The 26,375-nt window shown below is 43.4% G+C and overlaps 1 protein-coding gene across 2 annotated transcripts; it reads right to left on the minus strand.

Annotated features, from left to right (window-relative positions):
• PDCD11 (programmed cell death 11) lies at window positions 1-26,338 on the minus strand. 2 transcript variants are annotated; one of them, XM_075758002.1, is made up of 36 exons: window positions 26,209-26,338; window positions 25,317-25,428; window positions 24,600-24,731; window positions 24,252-24,419; window positions 23,182-23,343; window positions 22,440-22,563; window positions 21,892-22,073; window positions 21,234-21,341; window positions 20,554-20,760; window positions 20,115-20,239; window positions 19,420-19,480; window positions 18,584-18,730; window positions 18,209-18,460; window positions 17,190-17,333; window positions 16,295-16,495; window positions 15,557-15,727; window positions 14,934-15,153; window positions 12,489-12,641; window positions 11,416-11,531; window positions 10,730-11,247; window positions 10,169-10,231; window positions 9,590-9,698; window positions 8,986-9,075; window positions 8,553-8,655; window positions 7,860-8,037; window positions 7,152-7,208; window positions 6,227-6,349; window positions 5,807-5,929; window positions 5,419-5,614; window positions 4,883-5,008; window positions 4,412-4,555; window positions 3,111-3,361; window positions 2,281-2,449; window positions 1,862-2,015; window positions 1,138-1,303; window positions 1-437 (listed from the first exon to the last, which is right to left on the minus strand). In XM_075758002.1, exons 2-36 carry the CDS (start codon window positions 25,416-25,418, stop codon window positions 266-268), a joined length of 5,517 nt encoding a protein of 1,838 aa, XP_075614117.1. In that variant the 5' UTR covers window positions 25,419-25,428; window positions 26,209-26,338; the 3' UTR covers window positions 1-265. The 2 variants fall into 2 exon arrangements, with proteins under 2 accessions (XP_075614117.1, XP_075614116.1); XM_075758001.1 differs by having other exon boundaries at window positions 10,730-11,250.
• Between the last annotated feature and the right edge of the window lie 37 nt (window positions 26,339-26,375).

Genomic DNA, 26,375 nt, shown 5'->3' on the forward strand with positions numbered 1-26,375 from the left:
TTTGTATTGATTATAAACCAGTCTATATTTAAAAACATGTCTTCAAAGTCATCAACAGACTAGGATTATTTGTAACATCTGGACAAAACTGCAAATATTTATCAAATCTTTTCCTTTGATTGTTTGTTCTTTCCAGTTTGGTTTGGTCATAGACCAACACTCTCCAGAAACTGACTGTCCATGGACACTCACAGCAGAACTCTACACCCCTCAGTTCCCGCACTGCATGGAGAGCTGAATCTCTCTGCTTTTACTTGCGCCGTACTTAGGTGTCAGCAAGGGAACTCTTGGTCTCCACATACTCAAGTGCTGCTCTTTTAACAGCCAGGACACTTTCTGTTGTACCAAATTTCTTCTCATAATCCAGGTAGCGTTTAAAGAAGAATTTCATCTTCTTTGGTGCCAAGCTCAGGTGTATGACCCTCTCAAAGATGTCGCTGCAAGAAACCAAAGTGATTCAGATCACTGCGCTGGTGACAGCACTCAATACAAGCCCTGCATTCTGCCTTTGAACAAAGAGCAGAAATTCAGGGGACACATTCAGCCTGCTGCAAAGTGCTGGCGCTTGAAGAGATTCCTGACAACTGGCCAAAACCTCAAAGTAGAACCCTTCCATTTGCTCAGAGAACTCTAAGGCTGCTGCTCAACTTGAGCTAAGATCCAGCCACTGTACTTGACCCCGCGTTCATTAGGTCAATGTGGCTAGATCTGTACTGTGGGAAGCTGGACTTCCTTTTGTCAACTCTCAGAAAAGAAAAAGGGGAAAAAAAAAAAAAAAGTTTCTCCATTTTTATGTTACAAGATACACAAGGGCTTAATCTCACCATTCAGATACAAGGCAATCCCTCCAGAGGATGGATGAATCTCAGTGAAAGTCCTCTAGTTTCTGTCATGCAGACCACTACTTACAAATCTGTCCCCCTCTGCCCTATGGATCTCCTTGGAGTCTCCTCAGTCCTGGCAAAGATAAGCACTTCCACATCCCCTAGTTTTCTTTCTCTAAGTGATAAAAATTCTCTTTTGCTCTGCTCTGGGAAGCCCTATACAACCCCATACTGCAGGGTACCTCTGCTCTTTTCAAGTGTTGCTCCAAGCACTGTACTCTGCTCCGTGCCAGCCTGCTGTAGCACAACTTACCGTACTTCCTTCTGGCTGCCATGTTTGATCATGATGTCCATGTAGATTGACCAGATGTCTGTCCGCTTGGGATAGCTGCTGAGGGTGCTCTCAAAGAGGGCCTTGGCATGTTCTGGGTCCCCAAAACGGAACTCCAGCTGTGCAAACCTTGAAATGACATCCACATCTGGAACAAGTAATGACATATTAGGCTATTACAGCATCTCTCTTCCCTGTGAAGAGCTGAGTGATAATTACACAGAACAGAGGCAGGCACAGACAGCACCATCTCTACCCAGAGACAAAAGGTTTTGTTCTAAAGTGGTTCTAGACCAAGGTGGGATCAGAGTGGGAGGGACAAGGGTCACAATTCACTTCCCATTTCAGCTCTCTGCAGGAGACCACAGTTTATTCTTACATTCAAAATGCATCTTGCAGCATCCATGGGCAGCCCCACAAACCTGGCTGAACTTTTCTAGAGGGCTGTAAGACTCAAAGTTGTCTTTGCTTTGGGTGCTTTGCTTTTCCCCATCACAGCAAATTCTGTTACAGGAGGATTTAACATTGATATCCAGGTTGAAGTTTCCCCTTCCCTGAGACGAAAGGGCAGCACATTCAGCACCAACTGGTTGCACTTTTCACTTATTACAAATATAGTTACAGGCAGAGGTACCAGAGAACAGTCCGTCTACTGGAGACCTGTCAACACATGACCCACATTAAAGATAGGGAAGAGAGTGCTTACGTTCTTTGGTGGGCAAAGCCTTGAGAGCACGCTCCAAAAGCCTGTGTGTAGCCTCAGTCTGGCCTTGCTTCAGGAGGAAAGAGGCGTATTTCAGCCACACAGATTTCTCCTGACGGAAACGCTTCAGCATTGTCTGGTACAATTCTTCTGCTTGCTGGAAGGGCAGAGATAGGTTAGATCAAGCCAATTCATAATAAAGCCTTGTAGCTTTAAAACTCTTGGTCTTGGCCCAGGTATCTCCAAACACTTATGCCAGAAAAGCAAGTATCAATAGTTCTTTGTCTGCTGTCAATCGTAACTATTAATCCCAGTTAGGAACAGGATAGGCCTAACATCTGACAGCTTGTACGGCCAATATTGGTAGTTTACTGGCATGACTGAATGGGGTATGTGCCTGGGACCTGCTTGCCCTGTCTCACCTTGTACTTCTCAGAATTGGCATAGATGTCACACAAATGCTGGAAGACTTTCAGAGGTTCATTGTATTGAACAGCTCTCTCAAAGACCTTCATCAGTGTCTCCTCAGTTCCATACATGTTCTCCAAGTTCAGCAGAGCTACCCAGACATTCAGCTTCTCCTGTTCTTCCCTTAAAGCAGAAGTGAACAAGAACATTTGGCCTTTTACCAGTGTCTATCAGCTTTTTGCAAACCACTCCACAAAGACTCACTAACTTGTAGCCTGCCTCCAGGACAAAGGAAAGGGGCATACTGCTCACTGAAACACCGCTTTTGGAGCGGAGCACAGCAGTTGTTTCACACTACAACTTTTGATCACTGTTGTTTGTAATTAAAAACCACAAGGATGATTCAAGAAAGCACAATATACTTCATCATGCTGTAGAGATGATTTAATATACAAGGGTGCAGCCTATAGAAAAAGCAACAAGAGTTCCATGGTTTGTTTCATGTTTTGATTTAAGGACAACACCGCTGACAGCATTATGCTCTTCCAAACCCTTCTGACTGCTCAGAAGTATGTCCATGCAGTCAGCGATACCTTGGGGAGTTACTGCACTCATGAGCTGCAGCAAGTCAGCTGCAGGCCAGCTCCAGTGACTCAGGCCAGACCTCCCAAGGGTCAGCTGACAATTGCTGCCATTTAATCCTTTTGAGCTCACTGAAACAGACTCTGCCATGCCACACACACATGCACACACACTGATGATGCTACCAGTGCTCTTCTCCCACCACAACTACCCTACCATGATTTGTTCTTTGGGGCAAAGGAAGGCAGAACCCTATCATTACCTGAAGCAGATTGTTTTAAGCGCTCGCTCTGCCACAGCTCTGGCCTTCTCAATCTCGGTAGCCTGGAGGTGGAAAGCCATGTACTGTAGCCAGAGGATGGAGCTGTTGGGACTGCTCAGCACCAGGCGGTCAAAGTCATCTGCTGACTGGGGCTGTCGACTGGGGTCCATCAGAGCTGCCTCTAATTTGCAGAGTTCCTTCTCCTTCTTCTGCTTCTCTAGCTCCTTCTCCTTCTTTGTTTGTTTCTTCACCTGAAAGAGCAAAAAAGAAGGACTGGGGAAAAAAGCAGGCACTTCATGTGGGATTAGGCAGGCCCAGCTAAAGCACAGCCAGATCTCAGTATGTCCAAGGCTATGCAGTTTTCACAGGAAGACACGAGGCCAATTGTTTATGAGAGGAGGAAAATGGTACACACACCTCAGCCTTTCACACCTCCAAGAGCAGCAGTACATGAAATCTCATTTCTTTTAATGAAATACATTGAGGGACCAAATACTTTGTTAGTCTTGCACCCCAATTGCAGCATTCACACTTCACACCCCCCCACACACACTCCCCTTCATTCTTCCATCTTTGCCCTCCAGCCCTGTGCTCACCACCACCCTTCACTCTGTAAAAATCCAGGATACATGGGGAGAAATTGTGAAAGATTGGAGTATGTTGCTGGATCACCAGGGTGACCCAGGTCTAAACTAGGAACTGACAGTGCCATAGTTCTCTGCACAAGGCAACTACACCTTAGGCAACAAAGCAATCGGCCATGCACAGCCTTTACAGAGGTGAGTTTTGAGGGACAGGGAAAATCCTGAAGACCAAACGTGAAAGCAATAAATGAGCTTGTTTCTGATTTTGCTGAATTGCTCACAATGGAAAACGCTTCTAAAAAATAACAGCGTAAAATATTTTTTTTGTGTTTTTCCTCAATAAGAGGACTATAATTTGAAAAGGTTTTTCATAACCAGGTTTTCCTGTAAAACACACTCAAGAAAGAAACAGAGCTCACATCAAAACACAAAAATTTTACTTTCATGAAAATGTTTGTTTGACCCTAATTATTTTTTTAGCATGTCAACTTGAGAAGTCCAATTTTCATGCAGCCATGCTAAAATAGGGCCTTTTCCTCTTCTGCTTCAGAGTGATCTGCTGCTAAGCCCAGTGCTCAGAGTAGTTAAGGAAGTTCTGTATTAGCTGTCAGAGATGTTCCCCTGGTTTAAAAGGTTTTGCTGTGGGGCAAATAGGGAGAAATCACAATACAGCCACCATGTGGCGTCTCCTGTGCAGGCAACACTAGCACACAGTACCTTCGACTGTGGATCTTCCTCCTCCTCGCTCTCTGAGCTCTCTTCCTTCTGATTCAGCACAGGTATATCCATTGCATTCATGTCCTCATCCCAGGTGAAGCCCATGGAAACCTGCAGCCTGGGAGCTTCACCAGGTTTCCTTACCTGTTTGGAGGAAGACAGGGAATGCCCTGAGTTTTAATTTGAAATTTTACACTGAGATCAGACAACTGCTGTTTGCTTGTGGCTTCTCTCTAGGCAGTAGTATTGACATCTCACATTTGCAAACAGCCCACCAGCAAAAACATTAAACTCCGGTCACCTTTGCTGTAATTTAAACTCATTCCATCTCAAGCCATTTCCAGATGACACAAACACCAGTCTGTGTCACTCCTATCTGCAGCAGTGATACTTACTGTCATCCAAGTCAACACACATCTCAATAGGGCTGGAAAGTAATTTCAGGCTCAGGTTCTCCTCCAAACTTCTCACCTTAGATTTCTTTTTAGCTGCCTCTTCCTCCTGGTCGTCATCCTCCTTCTCCCGGTAATATACCTCAATTCCACTGTCATACTCATCTGCTGTCATAGTCATCTTCCTTTTTTTTGGCTTCGCCTCCTGCAACAAGGGGAAATGAGTGGATGGTGGAGGGCAACAACTGGGATGAATCTTAAAGGCAATTCTGATCACAAAGTAAAGAGCTTGACAGCAGAAAGGGTGGTGCCCTGGCACAGCACCCCCCACTACCCTCTCACATAACAGACACAATGGAGAATAAAACCATGCTCACTTACATATGGCACCAAGACCAACAGGACAGGCCACACAGGCAACACAATCAGGCTGCTAATTCAGTCAACTCCTACCCAAATGGAATAGTTTCTGATCTTTGCTAATCTCCAATGCAATTTAATCTTTTTCTCCTACTCTGCATAATTCCTCACTCTGATCCCAGTGGTTCTTCCTAGTCCCTTCAGTACTTGGGCCAAACAAGTCCTTTAGTATGTCCTGTACAATCACATCCACACCTGTTCACTTTCAGAGTTTCCTCTTCTCCGTTTTGTCTTCAGCTTAAGCTCTTCTCTCTTTTCACTATCATCTGCCTCTGTTTTCTCTTCCTCTCTATCATATCGTGGTAGGCCTAGGGATTCAGGCAAGACACTTGGCATCCCGGTGTCCTTGGGCAGGAGAGAAAGTTCAACATGTTTTTCTTTTCCATTTACACTGTGGTGCGTTGCCAGGAGCAGCAGGAGAGAAGCGGGAGGGGGGAAGAAAAATCAGAGCATTTACAATGACTGCAAAGATATGAATTTCTTTCAAATTTTCCTGGCTTTTATCCTCCCTCTTTCCATCCCCTCCTCCTCTGCCATCTCCTTTCTACTAATTCATGGCCCCTTTTAAAAACGTTGGACCTACCTAAGCACCTTGGCAGTAAGCAGCTTTCCTTCAGGCAGGTACTTTTCATATAAGGAGTGTTTCTGTACAAAGTAAGGGGAAACGTTCTGGAACAGGATTCGGCCCAGAAGTGAAGTGGACAAGCTGAGAAGAAGAAGAAAAACAAAAATAAGTATTCCATAGTGGGGGAAAAGAAAAAAAAAAGTTCAGTGACTATATTTGTGGCACTACCAGTTCTATACAGTGTCACACAAACTTTCCCTACTTTGACTTCATAGGCTCAAGAAAGAAGCAATGACATCTTGATTCCCAGGAGGAAATTCATTTTGTGACATCGCATTAGGCCAGAGACCACCCCTAAACAAGATTCCAGAATCATACATTCAAAATAAGTTCTCCAAGACCACTCATTTCCCAGAACAATTTTCTTATGCTACTCACCCAAAGAATACACCTGATGGAGTGATTGATTTGACATAGCCTCTCACTAGCTGGCCTTTTTTAACATCCTTAATACATGTTATTTCAACATCCTCCACTTTGCTGTTGCTCTTTGGGTTTAGTCTAGAAGAAAAGAGAGGTTAGAAGTTAAAGCACTCATCTGAATAATCCACATTCTGCTCTGGATATTAAAAAAAGAAATCAGTATTAACAGCAGCTAGCACTTTCTGGAAAATGTACTGGACGAGAGACACCTTCAGTTTATTCAAACGTATTAATGGACTATCTGCATCTCTGCCAAGCTATACATAGCATTAGGGAATAGACATGCTGCTGTAAACAAAGCCAAACAACACAGATCAGCCTGGCTTCCTCTGACATTAAGGAAATGAGAGTAAAATCTGTCTGAAATTCTGCATAGCATTGGCTTGGGGTTTTTCCCCCACTTATTTCTAAGATACCTAATTCCCCATGGTTTATGCATTTTTGTTTCATAGAGAAGACAAAGCAAGAAGCTCAGTTTTAAGAGACATTTAGGACTAAGTCTGCTATTTAATCCAAATGGTTAAAATGCAGCTGAACATTGAGAAGTAATGCGTTTGTATTGCAAATTCAGTGGTGGAACTTTCCCTTTCTTCCCAAATAAACAAATAAATTTAAGTCAGGTCTAGAAACTACGATAAACAGCAATTAAATCTGAATCCACTTGATCAGCTCTACATTAAGTGTCAGACACCTCTACGTTTGCCGATACAAAGGAAAATCTTTATGAAATAGGAACAAGTCTTATCCCTTAAAAAAAAAAAAAAAGTCATCCTTGTCCTTTTAACACCTCACACAGATCCACCCAAACCAGCGGTTACTATATTTCACTATCCTTTTCTGCACTAGTATGAGATCAACAGATTGGAGGGATGACACCTACCGGGATTGCCGGAGAGATAACTGGATTTTGCCGTTCTCGCTGGAGAGGATGTAACACCTGCATGGCAGAGCAAGGGGAGAAAACAGAAAGCTTTTTTACCTGTTAAAAAAAGCCACAGGTAGAAAATAGATATTTTTACTAGCAGAATGAAGCTCTAGAGGAGACAAACTACTCTCTCCCTTGGAGCACTTGCTGTCTAACACAAACCAGCATGATGCAACAGTTCATGAAACCAGCTAAAGGGCTTTTTGAAACAGATCTACTTGCTTTACTCAGTCTCTATTGCTGGTACAAAAGACTTAAAGCTTGTTACAGCTGAATTACTTGGCCTGTTGCACTCTCCAGCATTCCCAACAAGCCTGTGAAGTAGAGAAACGCAATTACTTGTGCGTTACAAATGTAAAGACAACCAACTTGCCAAACAGCTCACAGAACAACAGCAGAGCTCAGTCTCATCAGCGCTTTAGCTAAGAGAGTAGCTACTCTCAAAACACAGTCCAAGGCATCAGCTGAAAAGGGGCTGCTTCACACATGGAAAATAAACGACTTTCACCCAAACACATGTAAGGTTGTAAGTCTGCATTAGTTCTTAACTACAGACTGAACCTTACAGGTCTGGCATCATCTTATAGCAGCAAAAAGCCTGTCACTAAAGGGGGATATTTCTAAGCCTTGCAGCTTGAGGGAACATGAAAGAGATTTACTGACCTGACAATCTTGCCAACTTTGAAGTCACCCAGAGGATTCTCCGTGTAAGTATCATTCAGATGAAAGATGCTGACTTTGCCAGTCTTCCCACCTGGCAGCGCAATGGTCAAACCAATGTGTGGAGTCACCTTTGTTACCATGCCTACAGTGATGGTGCCCTGCTCCAGTGACTGAATTCCTGGCAAGAGTGAAGGAGGAAGAGGGCTTCATAATACTCTAAAAGTATACGACCAAAGCAACAGGGGTACTGAGTCAGCAAAGCTGATTTTAGTTGCCTAGTCACATATCAAACCCACTAACTTTCGGTAAGGTGCAGTCTATGCACACTCAGTTCACAGCAACATTTGCCTTGGTAGCCCAGACAAGGTCCCCTAGTTGCACAGTTCCAGGATGCAGAATAACTGACAAATGTACCATTTCATGTCTGAGGTCAGAAGGGAATACGTTCATAAGCACTCAGAGAAGGGCTTCAGTCTAAGACAGTAGGAAAGTGATTCTTTAGACTAAAGATCTGACCCCTCTTGCCTGGCATGCTGCTACGTCTGGGTCAGGGTCCCAGGGGTTAGTTCTGTCCTACAGGGAGGTACAGCTTGGCTCTGGAGTGTAACATCTTCACCTGAGGGGTCGGTGCAGGCCCACCTCTGAGTAAAGCATCATACGTGGTGGGGTCCTGCTGTTAAGGCTCCACTATACCTGTGAGTGACAAGCAGAGGTTTGTTTCGGTGACATCTGTTCCAGTCACTGTAGCTGATATCGCCTGGCCATTTTTGAAGCTCTTTTCTGGATGTTTTAAGACCTGAAAGAAAAGACAGGTTTCCACTTACTACCAGAAAAGGAGTAACTCACACAACTCTGACTGGTGTTTCTCCTATGAAGCTTTATGCTTTCTATACACATCTTTGATGTGTACACTTGACTGACAGCTCAGCATTGCTTCAATGGCTCTGCTATCCTGAGCCAAACTAGCCACAGGCATAGTACTTGCTTGTCAGTGAGGGGCAGTGATGCCTAAAGGGCAGAGCACTGGATTATGAGTTCACATGGATGTCAGAAGTGTCTGTAGTCATTACTTACAGCCATATGCATGGAAAAAAAATTGTCTAGCTTATCTGTAATGGCCTCTTACCTTGGTGTTCAAAGACAGCAGCAGATGAGGAACTCTTCCTCGAATGTCAGGGGCAACTTCTACCTCCAGCCAATTTTTGAGGATGTTATACTGAGAAGACACCAAATAACCAGAGAAGACAGCATGAGACCTCGAGGAAAAAAAAAATCTTCCCTGGTGGATTCACTAATTTTTAAGGCTAGAAAGAAGTACTCCAACCTTGGCTCTTGCACCAAGCAAAAATGGTGATTTGGCTTCTACTCTTACAAGATAACGCTGCTGTGGTTCACAGGCAAGTGCACACAGGGGACCAGCAGTGAGAGTACTTTGTGCTGGTGGCATATGCAATTTCTCAAAGGCCCTTTTGCCAGAGTGCAGGGTGGGAGGCATCTGCTGGCAACAAACAGGCATGTCGAAGAGGATGAGTCAGCTCGACTCCATCAAGTATAGAAAATGTGACTTCCTTCTCCTACTCTCCCCATAAGACACTGCACTTTGCATAGGCCACTCTCACAGCTAACAAAGACCATAGTAGTGTCAGTGTTTAGGTCTGAACTAAGGCCCCTGAGGTCACGCCCACTCACTGCCTCCCCCAGCACACTTCTTAGGAAGACTCTGACCTCACCTTTTTCACAAAACAGGTGATGGTCTGTCCAACATTGTAGAGTCCAGGTTTCTTGAGGGGACCGTCTTCTTTAAGATTCAGCATTGCTGTGACTTTCCCTTCTATTTCGCTGTTTGCAAACAAAGAAAGAGGACATCAGTACAACAGCTTTGGTCCTGATGATGAAGACAGGAGTTAGAAACTCTGATTGTGGTGAGCCGGTACTACTGTGACAACGCCTTTGTGACATTCATCCCCATCCCCTCCCAGCTGCATCCTTCTGCAAGGAATTAACTTCCCTGGGCTTAAGAGGGCATCCTTCTGACATGAACAGACATGTGCCAGAGTACAGACTGGCAGAACCTGAAGCCAAGAGGACACTCAAAGGAAATCGCGTGCTAGGAGAGCACTGTGAGGTTTAACACAGCTCCCAGACCCAAGTTAATGTGAAAGAAAGAATAAGAGGCCTTGCCACACTGCATGCATGTGGAAGTCCTTGCTCACGGCCAGCTCCTTCACAGATGAGAGGAACAAGGAGGGAACCTACAAGGATACAAGGTCTATGAAGCATCTGCAGACAGCACAGAGGCCAATACTTACCTTGGTCGAATGCTGAGCTCTGGAATGGACCGTGTGAAGTGTGGATGGGTGATAGGTAGGTACCTAAAGAACACGAAAAGGATTGAATTTTGTCATGACCTCCAGGCCTCAGTTACCCACCTGTAATGCCTCTGCATTGGCAAAAAAACCCCAAAAACCAACAACCCAGGTGTACGCCCTCTAAAACTACCAAAGCCTTCCAGTTCCAGTTCTTCCTAGTACTATTTCAGTGGCAATTGAGGTACCCAAAGCGCTCTAGCAAATTTAGCCCCTGAGGCCAAATCCTGCTTGTATTTAAGGTTTCCACTGGACCTTAAGAGTTTAGACATCTTTTTTTCTTGCAATCTATACTCAAGATAAATACAGTGACACAGACTAATTCACTGAAACCTGGATCTGGGATAGAATAAAATAGCATATTTCCTCAGGCCTCAACCACTCCAGCAAGGGTAGCTCTGACAGCATCTGTTGACAGAGGGAACAGCCTAGATCATCTGAATTGAGTAACTGTTTCACCCCTTGCATTCCCCAAGAAGTAATATTATGTGCATGTTTTCTCACCTGTGAGTATTCACTTCTCTGCCTCCAATGACTCGGGCAGTCACCTTCTGTCCAGCTTTCAGAGTATATGTTGGAAAAGAGCCTATGGGCACTTCATCCAGAATCCGGGATGCATGGATTGAACCTGTTAGCTTGTCATCAATAGCAACTGTGACATGGGTTGGTTTGACGGATTTAACAGTACCAGTAACAACATCCCCCAGGGAAAGCGAGTGTTTCACAGCAGCAAGCATCTCTTCTACTGCTGTCTCAGATTCGTTCCGGACCCTTGCAAAAACATTCTTCTTTGCTGGGCCTTGTACCGCTAACAAGACTCCATGGTCATTCACTTTCACCGCTTTCAAGGTTGCGGAGATTATTTGTCCCACCTTCAGTTTTTCTGAGTCAAAGCGGAAGGTGTCATTGAAGTGAGACGCTATTGGGATAGCTGCCAGCTGGCCTGTTTCCAACAAAGACACGATGGCAAAATCTTCTGCTATGTGCTGCACGATGGCAGAGTGCTGGGAATTCTCTGTGAGCCGCTAGACAGAAATGGAGATAGTGACTTTTCCTGCTGAGATTCTGATTCCCTCCACTCTACCTCCCACAGTTCTAAAGAAGGAAATAGCCCCCCCCTTAAAATTCATTAATCGCCTAGAGTTTGCTAGATGAACAGAAAGACACAAATCCAAAAACTCAACACATACTTGCTTGGCTCTTTGTTTTAACAGTTCTTCCCGAAGAGAAACATACACCTTGGATGTGAGGGCATCCACATGAAGAACCAATGCCTTAGTTTTCTCACCAGGAACAAGATTTTTGTCTACAAATGAGAATAAGGAGATTATCTCCTGATGACAATGAAGAATTTTGAGCAACTGAGCTAGTGGCACATGGCAGACCAGAAAGGTTGCCTGTGGTTCAGTTTAATTCCTGAAGACCATAGTGATAAAAAGACTGCTTAATTACTAACTGTAATTAAGTTACTGTAACAAAGTCAACTTAGTACCAAATGTATAATAAGTGTCTTTAGGAAAAGAACAGATTCCTCCATTAATGGCAAGGAGGAAAATAAAAGGGGGCTTTTTATTCGGAAAAAGTCTTGATGCTTTCATGGAAGAACTAAATTGGTTTTACGAAGACGTAACTCCTAAATAATGCAGACAAGGCTGACTAAACACGAATTCAAGGTAATACAGGTTTTGAAAAAATTATGCTAACATTTGCACAAAACCATCATCAGTCTATCTGTTGCTGAGGAAACAAACTCCTCTGAACACAGAAGTGCTGGGATATCACTCCTGCTGAAGTTAGCCGTTTATGTTGGTTTCATTGGTTTACTCATTAAATTTTAAAGTCACATTGATTTAAAAGAAAAATTAACAGCAATTTCAGATAGATCATACTCCAAGGAACATACTTCTGAAGAAGGAAAAAAAAACAAAGAAAGCTGGAGCTTGTATTCATAGTTTGTCTATATACAGAATGCTTCAACTAAGGATCTCAGAGCACAAACTAGACCTTACAAGTCGCCCAAGATTTGAGGCAGGATTAGGTCTGGTTTACAGACGGAGTAACAGAGGCACAGGCAGGTTTAAATTATACATTCCAAATCACAAATGGGTCAGCAACACATTAGGAAACTCAACTGCTCTTCAAGCCCATCTGTACTCTGATCAGCCTCCTCCCAAGTTAGTTCTGCAGCAGCGGAATTCACTTCAGGACAGACATTTCAAAGTTCAAGAGTGAAAACCAAAGCAAGCAAAGATAAGAGCCTCACCTCCCAGATGGTAGCGAGTGGCTGTTACAGTCAAGCCTGTGACACAGCTGCCACTGAACAGTGCTGAGCCATCCTCCTTCATGTCCTGCACGACCAGCTGCAGCTCCTTCCCAGGCACCAACTCACAAAGGCCTCGGGCCATGCTGGGCTCCCCTAAATAAAGCGAAGAAAAAGCGGGAAGTCAGTTTTACCTATGTTGTTTCTTTGCAAAACAAAGACAGCCTTCACATTTGCTCAAGAGTGCAGAAACAAGCATTTTTATCCACCTTCATAAAGGTAAACCAAGTTTGGGCTCCTGAATCTGCAGAAATACAAAGTAAATTCTAAGAGTTAATCAAAGTAGAAACACTTTTGTGTTAAGGATCTAGTAACTTTGGAGACAACATTTTCCAGTCTTGTAGAAACACTGACACACAGCACTGCATATAGAAAAAAGCAAATGGAAAACAGATTAATACTAAAAGTGCAAAACAGACCTATCACTTCACAATTATAGGAAACAAAACATTAAACACTACTGGATATAAAATGAACCTAAAAAGGCAAAGTTTGCAGTTGATTTCTATCAAATTCTATGTATTCAATATTCCTAAAACTACAAGAAAAGCATGTGAGAAAACTTTTGCTGGAAGGAAAACCTGTAATACAAGTAGACAAATCTATTTGTACAAACTCATCCTCATGTCAGTACTACGTTTGGGTTATCACAAGCACTTGAGTGCCAGCGTAATTATCCTTGTACCTTCTATTTAAGCAGATCCTGGGTAAGGGTCAAGGCAGTTGAAAAAATCCCTCTGTGAAAATCAGGCACACCATGCACAAGTATCAACAATAAAAACCAACTTGATGATGACAGCATGCACAAATGCCGATTTCTGAACCATAAGAACAGGAGCAGTCCTTGACTGCCAGTAAAAACAGTGCTAGTGTCCTTCACTGTCGTAGTTAAAGCACTGCTAGATGAAGGTAGAAATGGTAATTTCTCATCAGTGATGAGCTACCAGCAAATACAGTATGCATACAAATAATACATTGTTACTCTTGTCAATGATTCCTCTTTATTTTGATGGACAAACCTAGTCCTATTTGCTTAAATGCAATAAGACCGCCTGCTGCCCGCAGTGTATAATAGGCAAGTAAGGAAATTCTTTTAAATCAAAGCCTTCTCTGTTATTTTAACCCTCCAAAAGCATCATTCACTTATAACAGATGTACTATTCTTCAGAAAGCACCAGGGGAAAAAAGATCATGGCTTCACCATCAGACAGCTAACTTGCCCAGCCTTTCTAATGTCACAGCAAGTGACACTGACGCACTGACTCAGGCCAATTCCAGTTGTCTTCTGTCCTTCCACTGCTTTTGAGTACAGAAAATTAACATGATGTCCATTCTGTCCAGGCACCAGTGCCATTTTTCCTAAACTAAGTAATTAGCAGGGGTAGGTCTCAAATGCCTGTTTCTAATACATGAGTTTGCATGCAACGAGAGCCTCCCATATTGCTTATCACCATTTTCTTTTCAGGCATTTGGGGAAATTCAGGTTTGGGCATTGGGCAAACTGTTTTGCTTCAGTGGTGCTTTGTGGTAATTCACTCAGGCACACAGAAATAAACTTCTGGACTTCCACGAGTCATTCTTCCACTTAAAAAAAAAAAAAAACACAAAAAAAACCCAACCCAACAGAAAACGCATGTGCCTACACCTCTGTTGGCACACTAGATAGGTTTCACAGCTTGGCCCAATACCCCTTATATTTGTAAGCACTTTGGAGTTTAACATCTGTTTACTAACCAGAGAAATCAGGTCTGCAGACTAAGGCTCTTAAAATAGTGTACTAAGAATTAACCACTGCTAGATTCAAAATAAACAAACAGAGACAATGCTTCATGTGACACCTAATTAAACGGTGAATCTAATGCCATGTGCCTCAGTTGATTAACTTCTAGATTGGTTCATAAAGCAATTACAAATATTCACACCAAAAAGGTGTATCCAAGGCTAGAGAAAGGCTTTGGTCCACAGAACATCCAATCTCACCCTGGCCTTTCTTACTTTCACCTTCATAGGCCCTTCAAGGATCCCATCCTTTTGTACCATTTTACCTCCCCTCCTCTTTTGGTATATGGACCTCACAGTTCGTCTTTTTTTCCCCCCTTATTTTTAATTCTCTAAGCTTCAACCCAAAATCAATGTAAGAGGCCTAGCAGACTTCAATGAAAAGAGCAGCTTCTTTGGCTTAGTCCAGCTGTAGATCCAAAAAGCCTTCTTGTCAATGGCAGACACTGCACACGCATCCTTCTTCTAATAAGCTCCTCTTGGAAGCCACGTCTTTGCTCGAACTGAGCTTTCTTTCACTTAAAAGAAAATGTTTTTCCCTTTTTGTTCCTCTGGATCCCCTTTTTTTGTGATATGATTCCCTTTAGCAGAACATGTGCAATCTTTTACCTCTTCTTCTCAACAAGTTCCTGATTTCTTTCATCTCCTTGAAATACTGATTCAGCAGGGCAAAGCTCTCTGCAGCAGAATCGCCTGAGCTGCACTCTGACACCTTCAGATTGAGGAGCACACGCTGCTTCTCCTCATCAATGCTCATCACCTTCGCAATCACAGTCTGTCCCACCTCAAAGTGGTCCTTGGTGTCCGTCACAAACTTGTCACTCATGCTCTGTGCAAAGGAAACAAAGGGGCAAGGGTTACTGAGCACAGCTGCCAACTATCAGCCACCTGCAGTGCTATTCAGAAGAAGGGTTTGAGTTAAGACCATGAAAATGCATAAGAAAAATTAACAAAGACTAACAAAAAGCCATCAATTAAAATTAATTACTGAAGTCACATGAAATCCTGTTGAAGATTACGCTCACTTGAATAAAATCCTTTTTCATTTTGGAAGTGAATTAAAACACAAACCCAAAAGCAGTTTTTACCCTCCTGAAGGAAGCTGTGCAAATGCAGGATCCACAGCCCTATTGCTCCCTCCCTGTTACTGTATCTTTGCTAAAAGCCACATTGTGGATTCAAACATCCCTGATTATAGACATGCTGTTTACTGAAGCGAATGCATTGCTTACCACTTTGGGAGCCAGTCCTGTCACACCAAACGGGAACTCCACGAACACTCCAAATGGCATCACATTCCTAACGTAACCTGTCAACAGCATCCCAGGCTGGATTTCAGAGAAACTTCTCACAACTTGCTCCTCCTGTACAGCAGAAATCACTGCAGACTTTCTGCTCAAGATCTGAACAACCAGTTAGGGAAAACGGGAAAAGATGAACGAAAGGAGCCCAATGCTAAGCAAATCTCTTTGTGCTGTGAACCAATGGGCTAGAACAGTTTTTTTGCAGGTTAAGACAGTACAGGTGCCCAAAATCCTGCAAGTCCAATTTCTGTATTGTCTCTCTATACTAAAATTTAGCAACCGATGTCTCTTAAGTTGCTCAGCATTAAAGATGTATGCTTCACACTAGCAGAAATGTCAACTTCCCAATATTTCAGTTCTGATTTTTGGTATAAAAACAGCAACATTTTTGCTAAAGTTGCAATACGATTAACAGCCCAGAAGCTGGTTGGGAAGATCAGTCAATTCACAACAAAGTCCTGGTTCTGATGGGATTCTAGCAGCAGCTGAGCCTCACTTTTAAGACAAGCAAGTTATAGTGGCTCTTTGAAGCATTACTAGCTTGAAAAGTGCTTCCACTTCAACACACTAACTAGTGGAGCTACTGTTTATTGCAGATACTCTGGATTCCTGACAGGTATCTCCTTCCCCCTGCTTTGTCTGACTGGTTGAGGTGGCAAAGGATACAATATGCTCTCCCTTGTCACTTAGGCACATAACTCTGGGCAGGACATCTCCCTCTTGAAGACAATGCCACAGGAGCTTGCAGGTAGCAACAAAGTCAGAGAGGTGCACTGTGGGAATCGAGGCTATCACATTGCCTTCATCTTCTAAGATAGAAACCTCTAGCCCATTATCTTTCTTCTTCAAGACTTTCACATCAACCATCTGAAAAGAGAACAAATACAGTGATATAAAATTCCAAGTGTCTTCGAAGTCATCCCTTTTGATGACACCAAATGCTGTGCTGCAGGGGCTCTGACATCGCCTCCCAGCTATATATGAGAAAATCTCACAACAGGGCCGAGCCTAAAGAGCATGCCAACACTGACAGTGAAATAAAAAGTAATTCTCAGCTACCAGAGAAATCAAGAACTACAAACATTCTCTTGGTTGTGACTTTATATTTGGAGGGCAAAGAGAATAATTTAAACAAGATTAGAACTGTCCTGTTCCTGCATTAGCAATATCTGCAGGGTGTTGGAAACTGTGTTCATTCCAAAGACAACAGGGAAGCATTTCAAAACATTTCTCTGAAGTTGTCCTTTTCCAGGGACCAAAAGCAGCTGCTTTTGGAGTGAGAACATCAGCAGCATCCAGAAGAAAGAGGACTCCACCTGAGAGTAGGAGCACTAATTGGTACCTCCAGAAGGACTGTCCTGGGACTCCTTTATCCTGATCTCTGACAACAGAGATCTTGTTTTTGATCAGGAAGCCAGCCACACAATAAGAAATGCACATTTAACACTAGTTCCTGACCACCAACACCTTTTTCCTGAAGCACAGTTGTTCAAGGTGATACCAAATTGTTTGGAAAACAAGTAGGAAAAGGCAAAAAGGGAGCAGTCATTGAATTCAATACCTCTCCTATTTGATATTTCACTTCCTGTTTCTTCTTCAGAGAACACTCCTTTTTGTCCTCCGGGGCAGACTTGCTTGATAACCTAAATGACAACAAGAGTCTTTCCTGCTGGGGCTCACATTTTAAGACCATTACTTTAACAACCTGCAGGGGGGAAAAAAAAAATTAAAAAAATATTTTAAAAAGTTTAATTCAGCTGACCCTCCTCCTGAGCATGCCACCACCTACAAAATGAGACAGGGAAATGCATACACAGTACACTTTTCTCTCACACCTAAGGACAGCAGGCCAGTGACTACAACTTAACAGGTTCAACCAGAGACAAATGTCCTTCTGATCACACAGATGGAAAATGCAAGTACATAATCATTAAATGACTTGCTAAAGGTATGTATCAGGCCTGTAGAAGAATTGAGAATTTAGATCTCCAGATTTGCAATCAGAAATCTTTACTAGAAAATTACCCTGCTCCTTAGCCAGTCAACAAACAGCAGGATTCAAGACAAACAAAAGCAGAAAAAAATAACAAAAAGGGCTGAGATCTCTATAAGCTTGCCCACAACAAAGACCAGAATTTGGTGAACAGCACGGTTCCCAGAGTGTCTGATTTAAAATGAGCAGGATTTGAAACAAACGGGAAACCAGAATAATGCAGTGGCAGAAAACCTCATCCTTCTGATTCTGTAGGTAAGAGTCTTAACTTCCTTAGAACTCTAAACTTCTACTAAGATCTCAGTAACTTGACCAAGTGTAGTCTCTATATCACATACCGTGGTGCCTCCTGCACACCAGAACAGAGAACACCTAGAAACAAAGACAGGTCTGTGAAATACTCAAAGAAGAGATGTCCCTTTCACAGCCTAATCTGTTTAAAAGGAGCACAACTATTACTTAAAGTGAAATAACATAACCATCTCTTGGTGTACCTGGTTCCTCCAGGGGAAAACCCATGTTGGAGTCAACTCAACTACAGATTTCTCTTTTGCAAACACAAGGCACAGCATAGATACATTAATTACCTGGCCTTCATGGAAGACTTTATCTGGACAAGATATGGGTTCTGCACTCAGCTCATTCTTGGGTACCAGACCTTTGACATCATTGTAGAACTTCACGATGCAGCCAAACTCCCTTGCACAGACCACAAAGCCATGTGTGATCAGTCCTGGTTTTGCATCTTCATAATTGGAGAGGACTGGAAGTTTTGATTGGACAAGACTTTTCTTTAGAGTAAGGATCAACTTCCTTCCTTCAGGATTGCACTCTAGCACCTACAAGAATGGAGTACAAGAAGGTTCAAAAAGCATGTCTGCCATTGTCTGACCAATCCAGCTGCTAAATACTCAGAACAAAAGAGTGCAAAGCAGCTGAAGACCCTGTCTGGCAGCTCTCACCCGACACCTGACTTCATCTCCTATGTTGTACTTCTTCTCAGGCTGCTTCAGGGTCACATCAGCAAGATGCATCAACGGCACAAGCCCTTTAATCCCATCAGCCACTTTCACCTGCATCCCAATGGGTTTCAGAGCAAACACTTTGCCCTAGAACCCAAAATAAGGAAAAGGATCAGTAAATTCAGCATGAAAAGCAGACTGTGCACAGTTAAGAAACAACCAAGACACTGCATTGCCTATTATCACCAAATCTAATCACCCTCCAAAAAACAAAATCCAACCCACGCTCCACCCAACCACTCTGACCCATTAACTTTTATACATTCCGTAAGGTTGTTTTACAGCCTCTTTTCCTTAAGTGTAGGCTACTTCTGCAAAATCCCTATTGACTCTGGCAAACTAGAATTGTTTCCAGACACATATCCAATACAGTCATGACTCAGACATAAGAACAATAATAACTGAGTAACTTTCTGCCCATCAGCTGATTGTGATGGTCCATACATTAACTTTTACATTGAGCGCCAGGCAAGTTTTAGTTTCTTTCACTCAAGTCTTTCTAAAAATGTATTCATGGCCATAAATAAATGACCGTGGCTAAAATTTTATTTCCTTGGCAGCACCATGAATAAAAATCTGAACAAAAGGGGGAAAGAAAAAAGTATCACATTCCATTAATTGAGTTCTCCAAGGAGAGGTTTTTCTCCTCACTTTCATCTCACTAGTCTGGATCAGAAGTTGAACATACATATTAGGCAAAGGAAATGCACATTAGCTAAATCATTGTTCTAAGTATAATGGCCACACAGTACTGCGTAAGCCCTTCAGAAGCTCACCTGCACCACATCTCCTGTGTGGATATCCTGGTATTGCAGAAACCGGGCTTCAATAATCTGACTAGGAAAGAGACACAGCAAGAGATGACCAGTCAACTTGAAGGAAATCCAGGATAAGAAGAGACAGTCCCCCGCTTTGCCTTGTCCCAATTACCCATTATCCCCCACACTCCCCAGCACTCTAAAACTCCAGAGTTTTGTGTTTGACTCCAACTGACCCACCTCCCAAAACATCTCTCTGGACATAAAGTTTAGGGAGGTTCACCAGGCCCCATTCCAGGTGATGGTCACACAGTTCTGGCCACCAAACATGGCCCATGGAAGGGGAACCCATCATCTGCATGGCTTAAAGCAACACAGATGGAAATACTAAGAGGGAGGAACAAAATGGGCTGGGACTTGGAAGATCAAGGTTCAATTTCCTGTTCAGCCACAGTCTTCCAACATGATCTTGGCAGAAGTAATTTAGCCTCCCTGTGCCTTGGCTCACCAACTATATAGATGGTGTCCCACTTCCCTACAGTATGGGGAGGATATGCAAGACGCCCAGACAATCTGACATGAGACAACAGAGATACAAGCCAAAAACCCCAAATGGCAAGTTCCAGTCCAGCAAAGCAATGTTGTATTTTCCACTCTCAACCACACCCTTCTAATCTTTCAACCAATTTTCTGGAAGAGTATATGAAACTTACTACTTCAGAGACACAATACACATCTCGTCCATCAGGCTGTAGTCAATGATCCGACATTTATGTTTGCATCCTGCCTTAAATGCCACAGGTTTCAAGGATTTTCTGTTTTTTGAAAGATGTTTCAACTAGAAAAAACAAATTACAATTTAATGTTTGGAAAACAGAAGCACTGACATTGACCTTAGGTTGAAGTGGTTGCACCCCACAAAACTGTTCCTCAAACGTACTCTGTCAGAAGGTTTCACCATTTCTTGCACAGCAACCCTCCTACATTCCAACCTGAATGGAGGGTATGATTCAGCAAACACCATTCATGTCTTAAATTTGTTGTATTTGTCTCACAAAGAGCATAAGGGTAGCAAATAAACCTTCTCCTAGCCACCTGGGGAAGGAGGCTAAGATAGCTATGGAGGACTTGCCTTACCACCCTGGTACTTACCCGTGCAAATGCAAGAGTGCCATCATCAAGCTCAAAGATGGCACCAAACTGCTTGTAGAAAGCTTTTACTGTCGACTCCTCCACCACTGCCCCCATGCGATCACTGGAGAGCTGGTTTGGGGATCCCCCAGGCTGGAGGAAGGCCTGCCGTAGAGTAAGGCGCACCACCTTGGAGGTGGGGTGGATAGAGAGGATGCAAGCCTTCATCTGGGAGAAGATGGTATGTTTGTTAAACACAAGTTTGTAAACAAAAGAGAAAGGCACATTGCTCGTGTTTTTAGACATTATGCTTGGTAGCTGAACTCTCTGTTCATATACAAGCACCTTCCGATATTACTACTAAGACATCACTTCAGTTCTAACAGCTTCACAGATGAGGCATTTTGGGGTTTGTCTGTTGTTTACAGACTAGTCCGGTACCAACACACTGAGGGGAGCATGACTACGTAAGTACTTTTTCTATCACTTGCACATCTTTCATGCTTCCCAAATAAATCTTCCCCAGGAATTCCCCAGGAATGGCTTTGCTCTTTACAGCTCTAAAGTAGCCACGATAACAATTCAAATAAAAGATGAGAAAGACAGCTATCATCAGTAAGATTTCAGAGACTATTCCACAGAAATGTTGAAGAGATGTTGTAAGACACACACAAACTCAAGCCATCCTTCACCCCGCTTACCACTTGATCTGGAGAATAGTTCATGGATTTCTCTGGGTCCATGTGCATGAAATCCACAATGCCAGTGAAGGAAGACAAAAAGCTCAGTTTCATCCCAAGTGGGGCCACCTGAGAAGGGGAAGGAAAAGATGCCAAAAAAAAAATTTGCACTCAGTTTTCATGCAACACAAACAGAGTGGAACAATTCACACATTTCACAAAAAGACATTGTCAGTGCTAATCAACAAGCACATCACAAGAGACAGGAAAACTGCTAACAATTCTGCTTTCTACATTGTTTTGCAAAAAAATTCTTCAGTTTTTTTGACAATGCTGTGACAATGCTGAAGACTACTGCCAACCTGTTGAATGTTTTACCAATGTAAAGGCCAGAGAAGCACAAAATGGATCCTGTTCTGCTTCAAGCTTCAGCGCCAACTTTAGGTTAAAGCCTTTATACTCATGGCATCACAACCAGGATACAGATCAGACCTTAGGTGAATGGAGGAAGTGTCTAGCAGGTAACAGTGTTTGCTACTGTAAAATAATTGAGCTCAAGCACAAAATTTTCCAAGGCATAAATTCCATCTCCACTTCACCTGTCTCCCTCTCTTCAGCAAGGCTCAAAAAACAAACAAACCCACCAAGCCCAAAAAACCAAACCCAAACCTGAGCTTACCTTCTGCACACGAGCTTTCACCACCAGCCCTGGCAATAAATTAGACAGCGTCCAGTTCTGTCGCTCTGTTGCGAGGGATGCAGCAACCTCTGATCGATCAACAGACAAACGGACCACTCTTCCCTCGTTCTTTACTTCCACAATGATACAGTTCAGATTCTGGCCTATTTTCAAGTCAGGCCCTACAAAGACAAGTCACAGCATAAAACCTCCACCAGGAGCACTCAGGGATTCCCTTCGGCTCTTTCCAAAGCTTTTTCAGAGTTCCCTCTATTTTAAGAGGTTAGAGCTCCTCTCAATCTAAGTGAAGTCTGCTGCCAGCAGGGATGGATGGGCTTGGAACAGTAGCACAGTTTGTCAGAAAACAGGCTGAAACCCAATGGCTTGTTGCAGACCAGCCACAAAACTGCTGTCTTCAGCAACTCACAGATTCCACCTTGACCCAATCTCATTGAGGTGCACTAATACCACAAATATAAAAAGCTTTAATCCCTGTCATTCTCCATCTCCATTTTAACCCCAGCAGCTCCTCCTGCACTACTTCTTACCTCTCTTGAGCGCTTTAATGTAATTTTGGGCTTTCTGACGAGGCAGGAAAGCATGAGTCCCACTGACTCCAATATCAATGAGGTAGCCATGGTCTTCCACACTAGACACAGAGCCAGAGAGCAGCTGTTGGGAGGGAAGCACTGCAATTCAGTCATGTGATGAAACAGCTGGGTCTTCAGAGAATACACATCTGGTAAGAAATTCCCCACCATACTCACTTGTTTCATAAGGACAGAGAACCGAGTTTCCCAAAGCAGCAGAAAGAACACTACATTCCTTCTGCTCATCTGGCAGTGAGGTCTCAACCTTTATCCAGCTATGCATGTATGAAGTTCACAAACCAGCAGGGAAAAAAATTGGCATGCTCAAAAATAGCAGGTGCTCTAAGTGCAGGCACGTGCCTACAATCCTACAGCTGGAAACACAACAACTAAACAACTAAGCCTCTCAGCAAGGCATGTTAAATATTACTCTCTGCATAAATAACAAAAAAACCCACCCAGAAAGAAATCATTAAATAACTTGTCCATATCAAAACAGAATCAGGTGAATGGATTTCATGAGTGACAATCTGGAGCCAAAACCCAATACTGCCCTCTCCTCCCTGGGCTCTTCCATGATGGGAGCAACTCCGCATTCTGCTCTGATCCCATGCAAGGACAGACTGAAACCTTCCCCCATGCGCTGTGCAAGAGACACCTCCAAAGCCCAGAGAGGCTGTGACAGGCCCAGAACACGTACCATGCCCAATGCTAGCGATGAAGTGTTCAGACCCTTATTGACCTTCTTGGGGTCAATCGATAATTTGATACTCCGACGTCCATCAGCCCTTTTCTCAACACTGGTCACAATGCACCTGACCAGTGTCCCTGGAGAATACATGTCCAAGAGCGAATTCAAGTCCTGCCCAGCAAGATGATCAAGAGAGAAACATGTAAATTGTACAATATTAAATAATATAAGAAGGCCAGAATTTGTTACTGAAGTAGCTTTTGAAATCAAAATCCCATAGGAAAGTCCTGTTTCTCTGCCAACACTACAATAAAAGGCAGGAAATGCCACAAACACCAGGATCTCAATATAGTGGCAGGGATGACACTATGTGATGTTAGCAAGACTGGTAGGCTTTGCTTAAAAAGGAATACTGTGTGGGCCAGAGTCAGGAGGTCACAGCTGAGGAAACATCTACATAGCCAACAGTGACCCCAACCTCACCTCCCTCTTCAACAGGGACCACCACCACCACCACAAGGCTAGTGTACCCGGCAGATCCCAAATTCCACAATGCCTCGGGAAAATTTATGGGGTACTGACACCAGAGACGGGGTAACAGATTACTCCATTCTCTTTCTAGCAATCAGCATTGTCAGGAAATTGCAAAGTTTGCTCGGAGAAGCCAGTTCCAAACCAAGGTCAGTCTACATTAGCACTAAGCAGCAGCACGTTGCATGCGTCAACACACAATTAAACTGCAAGGACCATGCTACTCCCCACACCCCTGAGAAACGCCTGCACCCTCACATCATTTTCCATCCACTTCCCTAACTTCTTCTCATCATTGCCTACAGCCAGGGATCTGTCTTTAGCTTCGGCAGCAGATAGGCAACACAAATCTCTTTGTGTTCAACAAGCTGTCTACAAAGTTCAAAGATTATTTAGCCAAGGCTGAGGCAGTGCAGGCTATCAAATGCAAATCAGCTGCGAGACACCAGAAACCAGGCTCCTAAGCCAGAACCAACCCTGAGGTCTTAGGTATTATTAACACTCCCTAGCTCCCAGGCACAAATCACGGCCCCAGTCCAAGGTCTCACCTCCAGGAGTTCTCCTTGGGCCACCTCCTTGCTCAGCATTTTGCTGTAGGCATCGCTGATCTGTGTGACTGGCACAAATCCTGAAAGTCCATTGGGCAAGCTGATGGCTAGCTCATATTCACTGACCTCTTTTATACAACCAAGGAGCAGCATCCCCTCACAGAGCGCCTGGGAAAGCGGGAAGAATGGCATACTGTGGGTATCTTGGCAAGTCAGTGACAACACAGTGGTAACCACACTTTTCTCCTGAATCCCTGATATATTTTACAGGTTTAACGAGGAAGAACATGCCATTTTTACGTATCCCAGAAGAGAGATGCACACAAAATCAAACATTTATCCACAAACCTCAATCGTGAATGGTTCAATATTCACAACACTGTCTTTAGCAGCAGCTATTTTGTCTGCCTTGAACTTTTTCTGATTTCCTTGATTCTTTTGGCTCCTTTTTCTTTTCCGGGATTGTTCTTCATGGTGAACCTAAAGCAGATTATAAGCAGAGAGGGAAAAAAATAAAAGTGGATAAAGAGATGAACTTTGCACTAAGGCAGAACTCTGCTGCCAGGAATAAAATGAGAAGAAAATACTAGGATTGGAGAAAAAAAGAGAACAACTTTGCTAACTGCTACATGCAGGTCTTCCAAAATATCTCCTTTGGGCTGAGACTGATCATTTATAAAACCGTGAATCTTGGGAATGGAAAAGAGTGGCACAAGTGACCTGCACCACACTCTACTAACAGAAAAAGAAAGACCAAACTTAGTCTATATCCACTACCACCAGCCTCACTACACAAGCACCTCAGGATAAGATGCTTGTGGGAAGTTTAAAAGCTAAAGCCCAATTGATAATTTTGATTGAACTTTTTCTGTCATCACATTCAACGTGCATCAGACATCAGGGATCTTCAAGAGATCAGGAGAAAGGCAGATGTCAGTAGATATCTCTCTCTGAAGTCCCTTCTACAGTTTACCAGAGAAGTAAGGGATAGGAAGGATTGCAGGTCATGTTCTGACACTGGAAGAGCTCTGAGAAGAGTTAATCAAGAACACACAAACAACATACATCAAACAAATTGTCCCGCTCTAACTTTGAGTTGGGTGTTTTTCCCTCTGTGGGTTTTTTCTGGATGCCCCCTCGAGGAAAGTTTTCTTCCATAGATGCCATGTTTGCACTTCTATAGGACAAATGACAAAACAGATTACACATGCAGTTGTTACACTTGTTCCTCACCAACACTGAAGACACATAAGAGCGAACAACCCCCAAACTAAGAAAGAGTTCAGATGGCTACTTTACAGTTAGTCAGTGACAAAACAGAAATTCATGTCCAAATGTATCTAACATTTGATTACACCAAAGTGTTGCAATGGTCCATCTAAATACACACATCCCTAAAGCTTTTTATTATTGCCCAATTCTACTAAAGTATTAATTTGTAAAGCATTTAAAGCATCATAAAACCACTTTGACCATAAGTTTCCTGAACAGATCTTCATTACATTCAGTGGAGAAGCTGAAATTACCAACTCAGTCATCATGGAGAAAGTTGTGAGTAAAGCACTAAGTAAGCTTGGTCTGCATTTTAACTTCTTGGATAGCATTCTAAAAGGTTAATATAATTTCATACATCTTTGTGTAAGCTATATCTATATTTAATAGAAACACCTTTTTTTATTAGGTCACGATTCACACGCTATTTACTTTAGCCAACAGTACTTCTACAGTAATCAGTACCGAAACACTACATTGTCAAATTTGAACTAGTCCGTAGGCACATAAAACCCCTTTAAATACGAAAGCACATAACAAAAGTAAAGCTCATCAAGGCACGCTTGATCAAAGGGCTGGCTAAGCGGCAGAGACACCTTCCACGGCCGGTAACGGAGCCGGCTGCTCTAGCCACACCACACAGCTGGACCAGGCAGGGCTGGAGCTCTGCCCGCACGGGCCTTACCTGCCCCGGCCGCCGGCGCTCTGCCCCCCGCAGCCCCTCAGTCGGTGCGGCCGGGCCCCGGGCCGCGGCCGGGGAAAGGGGAGCACGACCGGGAGCCGCACGCGGGGAGCACAGCAGACCAGCCGGAAGCAATACGCGAGGCAGAGGGCAAGCGGAAGCGGCAAAAC

Source organism: Balearica regulorum, chromosome 7 (assembly GCF_011004875.1).
Source record: "Balearica regulorum gibbericeps isolate bBalReg1 chromosome 7, bBalReg1.pri, whole genome shotgun sequence".
Classification (NCBI taxonomy): Eukaryota; Metazoa; Chordata; class Aves; order Gruiformes; family Gruidae; genus Balearica; species Balearica regulorum.